Genomic DNA, 12004 nt, shown 5'->3' with positions numbered 1-12004 from the left:
TTTTTCTATACCTAATGCAGAATAGTATTTAGGAGTATTTCTTCCAGAAAATAACTTATCTCAGCATATTTGGGGTACTTGAAAATGGGGGTCAGCATATTTAAAAGTTACAAAAGTGAAGTTGAAAAATCATGAAAAATAAATTTTTTGGGGTGTCCTTAAGTTTGTTTGGTTTTTTTACACAGATTACCTTTGGGGTACTGTCTGAAGGCTGCAGGGGGTTCCCAAAATGTTGTACCCCAAAACCCCAATTCTGCACTTTTATCCGCCTGCCATTCATAGGCGATACTTTACCGCCTATTACATTGCATTGACTTTCCGCCTAGGCGGAAAGTCTTTCAAATTGAATACGGGGTAAAACCAAAACCGGCGAAAATAATGTCATCGGCGGTAACTTAACGCGGATCCGGACTTAACGCTTCAAATTGAATACGGGCCTATATCAGAAATTCAGTGTATAACATAAATCACCGATCATAACTGAAGGTCACTGTCTACTCTTCACTCTATTTTCACAAACAGGAAGGCTATGGGGTCTGTGTACTAAGCCTTGGAGAGAGATAAAGTGGATGGAGATAAAGTACCAACCAATCAGCCCCTAGCTGTCATTTTTCAAACACAGCCTGTAACATGACAGCTAGGAGCTGATTGGTTGCTAAGCCTTAGTACATAGACTCGTTTGACTGTGAAGTTACTTCGGAGCAGGACATCCGCACGGTGACCTTGATAGCCCTTGTCCACCAGCTCCCCAGCAGCTCGCTCGCACCAGTCAGGCAGGTTGGTACCTAACTGTAACTCGAACATTCGTGTTAACTCTTACCTGTCTAGAGATGGCAAGCAAAGACATGGTGTCATGGCACACAACAGTGGCGTTCCTCTTGGCGTTAGTCAAAATAGCCACATCCTACAAGACAGGTAACATAAGGTCAAAAGTCAAACCAAGACTGCAAAAGTACATGACAGTCAGGAGCCCCCCCCCCCCCGTTAATTCCTCCATGAAGAAGGAACTGAGGACCTGATTCAGACCCGCTCGCTAGGTTGCGTTCGCACGTAGCCAGTCGATTGTTTGCATTCTGCGCATGTGTACGCACTGCAAAGCGCGTGTACGAACCAGTGCTAGCGATCGGTAAGCAAACGCTCACTGCGCGTAAACTGCCTGGCAGAATGAGTCACAGGGGAAGCCGTTGGGTGGTGACAGGGGCTGGCCCCTAGAAACGGAGGTGCGAACGCAGGCGTGCCTGAGCGTCTTAACGCCGTTTCAGTGGCACGCATAATTAAAAGGCAGCGTCATTGTACGTCACTTAGTCGTATTCACTCGCAGTGCTTGTGGAATGGTATGGTCAACCACAAGTGCTGCAATCGCATCTGATGTTACTCAATGTTATTGACGGTTGCATACACTTCCTGGATATGACGTGCACAAGTGGGCATCTCAAGACAGGCTGGTTGGCGTCTCCATACACAATGCAATCGCATGCTAAGACATAGTGGGCGTGCTAATGCCTTGCCGTGCGATCGCCTGCCTTGCAGAATTTGCATACGCATCTAGCGTGCGAACGCATCTAGCGAGCGGGTCTGAATCAGGTCCAGAGATCAAACAAAATATTTTGATACACTGCAAAAGAGAGGGGACTAGATTTGTTTTTAATAAATTAATTTCTGAAACTGTAGGGCTGATTCTGAATCACGCAATGTACCGTACGATCATGGCGGCCCGCTCCGAAGTTTATGCTAATGCAGGTATCTGTCTTTATAAACTAAAAATCACCCACTGACATCCGCAGCTGCAAACGCCATAATTGATACCAAGACTTTTACCAGTCCCATGCTGGGTACAAAAGACCCAGCTGAAACAGGCATCACACACTACGTTGAAGCAAGGAAGTTGGCCTATACTCCCACGACACTTCAATGAGACATGTTGCCACACGGTTAACGCCCAGAAACACCCATTTCATATAAAGTGTGGTCCGTCAATGGATGGATCAATCTGTCCGCACTCACAATCTTTGCGGATACCTGGTACGATGGATGCGCATAAACAATTTCTTTGGCACATGCACAGTATGCTGGAATGCATCAATGTCCATTTTACTTATTTATTAATCAATAGTTATTTTTATAGCGTACATATTCCGCAGCATTTTGCAGAGAATATTTGGCCATTCACATCAGTCCCTGTCTCAGTGGAGCTTACAATCTATGGGGCTGTTTCAGCACAGGACGGAATTGCAAAGCTGCACGCAAGCAGCTTTGCAATTCCGTCCATGCGAACATCCAAATGCAGCAGGAGGTGTTTGACACCCCTGCTGCATTTGCGATACCAACACTGCGACCGCCATCGCAGGTGGGGATAACCATCATGACCATTGGTCACTATGGTGGACAGCGACACGCCACCATTTCCAGGGCCCCCCACACCGCCCCAGAGCTGGGGCTGCGTGCAATCACACAGAACCTGTTCTGCACACGCGCAGATTCACGATAAACAGGAATCTGTGTGAGGCAACGATGAATCAGCCCATATAATCCTTACCACACACACACACACACACACACTAGGGTTCATTTTTAGTTGAGAACCGATTAATCTACCAGTGTATTTTTGGATTGTGGGAGGAAACAGGAGCCCCCAAAGGAAACCCACGCAAACACAGGGAGAATATACAAACTCCACACAGTTAGTGCCTTGGTGGGAATTGAACCCAAGACCTCTGACGGAACTCTTGCACCTAGCATGGGGCTGGTGCAAGTGTCGATAATGAGGGTTGTGGCGGCTGTCATAAAATCAATGGGCGACCCGGGTTTCCACTTGCACACGCACGGACCCCCCAAGCGATTCTCACATTAGCATAAGGTAATAAATGAGGTGACTACGGTCACTTTGCCCTTAGCTCAGAATCAGCCCCAATATATACAAAGCAATAATTATAGAGCTATAATTTTGGCAGAGCCCAGTCAGCTCTCCAGAAGTAAGCCAATTATCATGGGACACAGGTCCCCAGGGGTGTGCGTGCCGTGAAGTCGCCAAGGGAGCAGGGCACTAGCGGCGGCACCCTCGCTGCCACACAGCTCCTGCATTTGGCTTGCAGGGTGCCTGGAGCGGAACCTTTACCCTAGCATTCGTGTCCATGCTCATGCCTGGCCATACCCCTCATTAGCAACCGGGCCTGTAAGGAATCCCATCAGCTTTAACTCTACAATGCACATTCCACAATCTCTGGTGACTTTAAAATGCAGACGGTGGATCTCTGGTGATGCTACAATGCAGACCCCGGATCTCTGGTCATTCTATAACGCAGACCCCGGATCTCTGGCCATTCTACAATGCAGACCCCAGATCTGTGGTCATTCTACAATGCAGACCCCGGATCTGTGGTCATTCTACAATGCAGAACCTAGATCTCTGGTCATTCTACAATGCAGACCCCGGATCTCTGGTCATTCTACAACGCAGACCCCGGATCTATGGTCATTCTACAATGCAGACCCCGGATCTCTGGTCATTCTATAATGCAGACCCCGGATCTCTGGTCATTCTACAATGCAGACCCTGGATCTCTGGTCATTCTACAATGCAGACCCCGGATCTCTGGACATTCTATAATGCAGACCTCGGATCTCTGGTCATTCTATAATGCAGACCCCAGATCTCTGGTCATTCTACAATGCAGACCCCGATCTCTGGTCATTCTACAATGCAGACCCCAGATCTCTGGCCATTCTACAATGCAGACCGCGGATCTGTGGTCATTCTACAATGCAGAACCTGGATCTCTGGTCATTCTATAATGCAGACCCCGGATCCATGGTGTTTCTACAATGCAGACCCAGGATTCATGGTAACTCTACTAGATCCTTAGTTGTTACAAAATGCACAGCTGACAGACATGAGTTTTCTAGGAACCTGAGGTCAGACCTATTTGGGGGACGACAGAATGACAACTGGGCATGTTAAAGGATGATCAAGAATATAACATTATGGCATACACTACTAGAGCTGATCTGGGTCTAGACACAAGGACCTCCTATTTTGGAGAATGATAATAAACTCACCAGGCTTCTTGTATGATCCAGCATCTGGCTGACAACACACATGTTCTATACAGAACACTCTGCATTGTTCATGTATGGCCTAGTTACAGCGGGGGTGCAAAGGGTGGGATGAATGCCTCCCGGGATTTGTTAATGTGTTTACCTGGCAAGCAGGTCAGGATATAGAATATGTACAGTATATTCTCTATTGGTGAGAAGTAAGATAAGTCCATGTTTCTAAGAGATATGTAGATGTGAAGTAATGGAAAGGTAGTAATTACATACAGTATGTCCTTAACACAACAACTTTGGGACTTGGAAAAATTGAGACAAAGAAGACAGTCTCACACTTTGTAAAATGTTTAAAGTATTTGTGGTAATTATTCTACGCACTGGCAAATGATTAATGGCATTACATATTTTTAATGAGTTTTAGCAAATTAAAAAGTTTGAGAACATTAGGCGATAGGATAAGGAAATATTAATTAGACTGTAAGATATAATTAGTGCTGTGCATACTCTGTTCCTAACAAAAGTTATATATAAAGTGAAATATATTGAATGTATATAGAGTAGAGATTAAAGGAACCACGGCAATGTTTTGTGGCAAAAAAGTCGTATCTCAAAGGTGCAGAATTCACGCATTTCACAGGATGATGACGGACAATGTAATCTGCTGTTTAATGGGGTTGGAAAGACTGGGAACACTGAGGTCCAAATCCCATATGACGAAATGTACATTATTTGCAAAAAGGTTACTATTTAGTGGAACAGTTTTAAAAGCTTCATTTATCAATAAAATATAGAAAATGTTTTAAGAATTTCACATTCGCCCCATTATCTTCCTTCCATGTAACAGAGATAACAACTAAAGCAATAAATATTTTGTTATTTTTAACATAGAAGTTATTTTGCTTTCTATTAGAATTAATTAAATACCATTTAAGCTATGTGTCTTTTCTTAGCTGCCCTCCTACAAATCATTATCTCCTTTTCAAAGTCTACCTGGAGGTTATAAACTAAGGCTGCCAGTTACACAGAAACAAACTCACAGCTCTCAGCATGTTACGTAAAGGCAGTAGGGGAGAAAGGTAGGTTTTTGAATTTTTTTTCCTTGGGATTGCTGGTTTAGTGCTTTTCAAACTAAAAACCCCTGCCCCACACCACAGGCCAATAGGGAATACACGAGTCATCCACTGTAATGCTATCACCTGCTCTGCACATTGCGGTCTATTTCCAAACTGTGGGTGGTAGTATTGCATACCTCCCAACATGACCCTCTCCAGGAGGGATACAATGCTCTGGTCCTGGACTTCCCTGGTAATGTATGATTGGTGGAGGCTCCAGAGGTGGGGCTGCAGTACAGTTCAAAATTCAAATAGGGGAGTCACACCAACTGCCAGTGAGTCCCAGCCAGTGATGTTTGGCAGTGTGTGAAATGACAGTTGGTGTGACTCCCCTATTTGAATTTTGAACTGCGCTACAGCCCCGCTTCTTACCAGGGAAGTCCAGGACCAGAGCATTGTGTCCCTCCTGGAGAGGGTCATGTTGGGAGGTATGGTATTGGGTATCCCTAATACTTTTTCAACTGGACGACGCTTCCAGCTCACATGAGCATAGTCAGATGACTGCACATATTGTCGGCAGTGATCCCATGACGACTGGATTCCTAGACTTGTCCGAAGAAAATATAATGAATTTCATTTGGGTCATTCTTGACCATCAAACTCTTTATGGAGCCACACACGCAACATACCCAGCAATAACCAATCATAAGTGATCATCTAATCCCCAAAACGTTAGCTATAGTGTTCACTTTTAGGAATATACAGTATTTACTAACTATTGAGTTTTAGACTCGATAATTATAATTTCTTATCGCAGCTATTTGCAGCAATTAGATTTTATATATCTAAAAGAAATGGTGTTCACTATGTGCGCCAACTGGCAGCTTAGGTCAGATATCCTAAGGGGAAAGGTATCTGTCTTCCCTGATAATTTTGTAACCCTGGTTAAGGGCTAAAATAAGTACTGTACTCATAAATGATTGTAATATTTATAAATGTACAATTATATGTATATAGATGTATTTATTGTATTCATGTACATGGCCCTTCTATAATTTATGTATACAGGTACAGTATATCTATTTCATGTAGTTACATGAAGTGGTCGAAGTGGGAATTCTGAAGTAGGGGTATGGCGGTAGCCTGTGTGTGCCGTAGTTGCGCGCGCAAAAAAATGGGTGTGGTCATGCATCACGAGGGTGTTGCCACTCAAAATGGTAATGTCAGCATTTCCTTAATGTCTCATGTCACCCCTGCACCTCTTCCTCCTTCCCTTACCCGCTGCACCACTCATAAACTTTATCCCTCCGTAAACCTGCACTTTTACGGTGAGGAACACAGGGGTGGAGGGATACACTGAGGGGGTGAGGCACACAGAGGTAGTGTTTTACACATGGGAGGTGAGGGACACAGGGGTGATAGTGTACACACACGGGGACAGTGAGGGAGGACAGCGCACACATTAGGGCAGTGAGGAGGACAGCGCACACATTAGGGCAGTGAGGGAGGACAGCGGACACATTAGGGCAGTGAGGGAGGACAGCGCACACATTAGGGCAGTGAGGGAGGACAGAGCACACATTAGGGCAGTGAGGGAGGACAGCGTACACATTAGGGCAGTGAGGGAGGACAGCGTACACATTAGGGCAGTGATGGAGGACAGCGCACACATTAGGGCAGTGAGGGAGGACAGCGCACACATTAGGGCAGTGATGGAGGACAGCGCACACATTAGGGCAGTGAGGGAGGACAGCGCACACATTAGGGCAGTGAGGGAGGACAGCGTACACATAAGGGCAGTGAGAGGACAGCGCACACATTAGGGCAGTGAGAGGACAGCGCACACATTAGGGCAGTGAGAGGACAGCGCACACATTAGGGCAGTGAGGGAGGACAGCGCACACATTAGGGCAGTGAGGGAGGACAGCGCACACATTAGGGCAGTGAGGGAGGACAGCGCACACATTAGGGCAGTGAGGGAGGACAGCGCACACATTAGGCCAGTGAGGGAGGACAGCGTACACATTAGGGCAGTGAGGGAGGACAGCGTACACATTAGGGCAGTGAGGGAGGACAGCGCACACATTAGGCCAGTGAGGGAGGACAGCGCACACTTTAGGGCAGTGAGGGAGGACAGCGCACACATTAGGGCAGTGAGGGAGGACAGCGCACACATTAGGGCAGTGAGGGAGGACAGCGCACACAATAGGGCAGTGAGGGAGGACAGCGCACACATTAGGGCAGTGAGGGAGGACAGCGCACACATTAGGGCAGTGAGGGAGGACAGCGCACACATTAGGGCAGTGAGGGAGGACAGCGCACACATTAGGGCAGTGAGGGAGGACAGCGCACACATTAGGGCAGTGAGGGAGGACAGTGCACACATTAGGGCAGTGAGGGAGGACAGCGTACACATTAGGGCAGTGAGGGAGGACAGCGTACACATTAGGGCAGTGATGGAGGACAGCGCACACAGGGCAGTGAGGGAGGACAGCGCACACATTAGGGCAGTGAGGGAGGACAGCGCACACATTAGGGCAGTGAGGGAGGACAGCGCACACATTAGGGCAGTGAAGGAGACAGCGCACACATTAGGTCAGTGAGGGAGGACAGCGTACACATTAAGCCAGTGAGGGAGGACAGCGCACACATTAGGGCAGTGAGGGAGGACAGCGCACACATTAGGGCAGTGAGGGAGGACAGCGTACACATTAGGGCAGTGAGGGAGGACAGCGCACACATTAGGGCAGTGAGGGAGGACAGCGCACACATTAGGGCAGTGAGGGAGGACAGCGCACACATTAGGGCAGTGAGGGAGGACAGCGCACACATTAGGGCAGTGAGGAAGGACAGCGCACACATTAGGGCAGTGAGGGAGGACAGCGCACACATTAGGGCAGTGAGGAAGGACAGCGCACACATTAGGGCAGTGAGGGAGGACAGCGCACACATTAGGGCAGTGAGGGAGGACAGCGCACACATTAGGGCAGTGAGGGAGGACAGCGCACACATTAGGGCAGTGAGGGAGGACAGCGTACACATTAAGCCAGTGAGGGAGGACAGCGCACACATTAGGGCAGTGAGGGAGGACAGCGCACACATTAGGGCAGTGAGGGAGGACAGCGTACACATTAGGGCAGTGAGGGAGGACAGCGTACACATTAGGGCAGTGAGGGAGGACAGCGCACACATTAGGGCAGTGAGGGAGGACAGCGCACACATTAGGGCAGTGAGGGAGGACAGCGCACACATTAGGGCAGTGAGGAAGGACAGCGCACACATTAGGGCAGTGAGGGAGGACAGCGCACACATTAGGGCAGTGAGGGAGGACAGCGCACACATTAGGGCAGTGAGGAAGGACAGCGCACACATTAGGGCAGTGAGGGAGGACAGCGCACACATTAGGGCAGTGAGGGAGGACAGCGCACACATTAGGGCAGTGAGGAAGGACAGCGCACACATTAGGGCAGTGAAGGAGGACAGTGCACACATTAGGGCAGTGAGGGAGGACAGCGCACACATTAAGACAGTGAGGGAGGACAGCGTACACATGGGGAAAGTGAGGGAGGACAGCGCACACAGGGGCACAGGGTGGGAGGACAGCGTACACAGGGGCACAGGGTGGGAGGACAGCGTACACAGGGGCACAGGGTGGGAGGATACTACACACAGGCAAATAGTGAGAGAGGACAGCGCATACAGGGGGGCAGGGAAGGAGGACTGTGCACACATGGGGACAGGGAGCGATAACAGCGCACAGGGGCACAGGATAAGAGGACTGTGCCAGCGGAGGTGTGGAACCAAACATGAGAGATGGCAGCTGTAGGAAGGAGGCAGGCTATTGTTGGACCAGGCTGGGGTTACTCTGTTAGTGTATTGAAGCCTCACCAAGTGCTCTTTAAACGGCAGCTGAGGTAGTGATGGCAGCAGAGCCCCGATAGAGAAATTTTCCGTTCCATAAAGGCGGCGGTATGAATACTAATGCTGGTCAGTGCGTAGACTTTTACTGTAACTAATGGAAAGTCTCTAGGACCATACCTCTAGAAATAATTTGCTTCTATGCAGCAAAAAATATACTATATCACATTTATTTTTCTGCAGAAAGTTTAAAAAAACATCAAATTTGATCCAGTGAAAGAAACAAAAAATGCCCAGGATGTATAATGGGCTTCCTTATACATAAATCAGGTTCATCATCACAGGTAAAGTTGGCCTCCTACTGGGCATTTTTTGTTCCTTTCACTGCAGAAAGTTTAAAAAAAACATCAAATTTAAATGTTATTCTAACCATAGTAACTTGAAGTTACTTGACGATCTGCACTAGATATTATTCTTTTTGCATGTTGTGATTTAATACACTTCACCATTCCTTGAAGAAGAAAAAAATCAAGGAAAAGACATTACTGATACTTTTAAGATAAGTATCATTTGATGCTGTTTATAACGGGCGCTAGGGTGTGATACCTTACCTTTTCTCTGTCTATAGATTTTATATATCGTTCAGATGTACCATTAATTACCTGCAGGAACAGGGGCTCTGAAAGCAATAATGTCACTTCTTCTTTGGGAGCCAGGGTCATTCTGCGCATGGGTGGTCTGCCAACCATGAGTGTGCGGCAGGAATTGCCGGAGAGGGTTCCGGCATTTTTGGCGGAATGTAGCCCATAGGTCTCCATCTTCAGCTTGGTAAATCTAACAGCTCTGTAGCCCCCATATGGTAGTGCAGCTGCTGTTGGTAATGGAGGGATCATGGGCCTGATTCAGAGCCGTATGCTATTTGCGGTCGTTGGTTCAGAAAATAGGGCTGGCTATTCAAATGAACCGTTCGCTCTTTGCGGTCTGTTCACGCCTCTAGGTCTGAACGAGCGTACAAAACTTGCGGTCGTTTTTTGGATAATTACGCCCCCTGGCCGCTCGCATCCTACGTCATGTCCGCTATTTATTAGATTAATCGAGTACATCGACCAGCGTATGAACTGCTCGCTATTCTTGTGGTTGGTTTTTCCTACCGCAATCTTGCGAGCAGATCTGACTATAAAATAACCCAGTGACGTGGTCAATGACGCTGCTGTATTAATTATGCACACCCATAAAACGCCCGTTTTGACCTTTAAGCACGCCTGCGTTCGGATCTCCACTCCCCTGTTTTCAAGCACCTTCCCCCATTCCCCAATTGAAAAATATGCCACTTAGGGGCAGATGTACTAAGCTCTGGAAAGTGATCAATTGGAAAGTTATAAGCTACCAACCAATCAGCTCCTAACTGTAATTTTTCAAACACAGCCTATAAGATGACAGATAGGGGCAGTGGCGGGCTGGGCCAGGGGGCAGGGTGCCATGTGCCCCCCGGGCCGCAGCGTCATGCGGGCCGCGGGACGCGGGCAGTCTGTGTCACTGTGACACAGACTGCACCACGTGTGTAGCGCTGACCGGACGGAGCTCGGTCTGCGCTACACATCACAAACACACAGCCGCCGGAGCCGGCAGCTGTGTGTTTGCTGTAATCAGCAGCCGCTGAGAGTCTGTCAGACTCTCATCGGCTGCTGCTGCTCCCACTGCGGGAGCCATCTTCCGGCTCCAGCAGTGGGTAATGGGAGAGCCGTCGTCATGACGACGTCTCTCCCATAATGCAAAGCGGCCAGAGGAGCCAGTGGAAGCGTCGGGACCAGGAGCGGGAGTTTCAGGTAAGTGTTTTTTTTTTTTTATTAAGTCTCTCTCTACTGGGGGGGGGGGGGCGCGACTGGGGGCACTACCAGGGGGGGGATTACTATGGGGGCACTACCAGGGGGGATTACTACTGGGGGCTCTACCAGGGGGGTGGATTACTACTGGGGGCACTACAACGGGGGGGGACTACTACTACTGGGGGCACTACAAGGGGGGGAGATCTACTACTGGGGGAACTACAAGGGGGGACTACTACTACTGGGAGAACTACAAGGGGGGACTACTACCACTGGGGGCACTACAAGGGGGGCTACTACTGGGGGCACTACAAGGGGGGCTACTACTACTACTGGGGGCACTACAAAGGGGGGGCCTACTACTACTGGTGGCACTACAAAGGGGGGGACTACTACTACTTCGCGCACTACAAGGGGGGGACTACTACTGGGGGCACTACAAGGGAGGACTACTACTACTGGGGGCACTACAAGGGGGGACTACTACTACTTCGGGCACTACAAGGGGGGCTACTACTGGGGGCACTACAAGTGGGTACTACTACTACTGGGGGCACTACAAGGGGGGGACTACTACTAGGGGCACTACAAGGGGAGGGGACTACTACTAGGGACACTGCATAGGGGGGAGGGGACTACTACTAGGGGCACTACATAGGGGAGGGGACTACCACTGGGGGCACTGCATTGAGGGACCACTGCTGGAGGCTCTATAAAAAGGGCAATACTGGGGGTACTGCATAGGGGGGAGACTACAACTGGTGCCACTATTTAAGGGGCACTGCATAAGGGTTACCACTATTGGGGGCACTGCATGGGGGGTGGACTTCTATTGGGGCCACTATATAAGGGGCACTGCATAGGGGGTACCATTATTGGGGGCACTATATAAGGGGCTTACTACTGGGGGCACAAGGGGCACTGCACAGGGGGGACCACTACTGGGGGCACTATATAAGGGGCTTACTACTGGGGGCACAAGGGGCACTGCAAAGGGGGGGATCACTACTGGGGGCACTACTGGAGGCCTGCATAAGGGTGTTCTCTCCTGTGGCACACGGGGGCACTACGACAGGGGACTGCCCCTAATCTTTATTTTTACCTTACATTAATCCCATATGGACCCGCCTCCTCCCTGAAACACTTGAGGGGGGGCGGCGCCGTAGCACGCACGTTCTTCGGCCACCCTGGCTACATGCTACTCCTCTGCCAGGGCCG

The 12004-nt window shown here is 49.1% G+C and overlaps 1 protein-coding gene across 1 annotated transcript in view; it reads right to left on the bottom strand.

Moving 5' to 3' along the window:
• Positions 1–12004, bottom strand: part of LOC148503040 (cyclic nucleotide-binding domain-containing protein 2-like) — a 338546-nt gene that overhangs the window by 207995 nt on the left and 118547 nt on the right. The window contains exon 8 of the mRNA XM_088449036.1: positions 821–904. Within this exon, the coding sequence (XP_088305162.1) occupies positions 821–904 (84 nt within the window). The remainder of the gene's footprint in view (positions 1–820; positions 905–12004) is intronic.

This window comes from Taudactylus pleione, unplaced genomic scaffold (assembly GCF_031769625.1).
Source record: "Taudactylus pleione unplaced genomic scaffold, aTauple2 ptg000478l, whole genome shotgun sequence".
NCBI classification, from domain to species: Eukaryota; Metazoa; Chordata; class Amphibia; order Anura; family Myobatrachidae; genus Taudactylus; species Taudactylus pleione.
The sequence above is the reverse complement of the archived record's forward strand: the minus strand, read 5'-3'. Positions and strand labels throughout refer to the sequence as shown.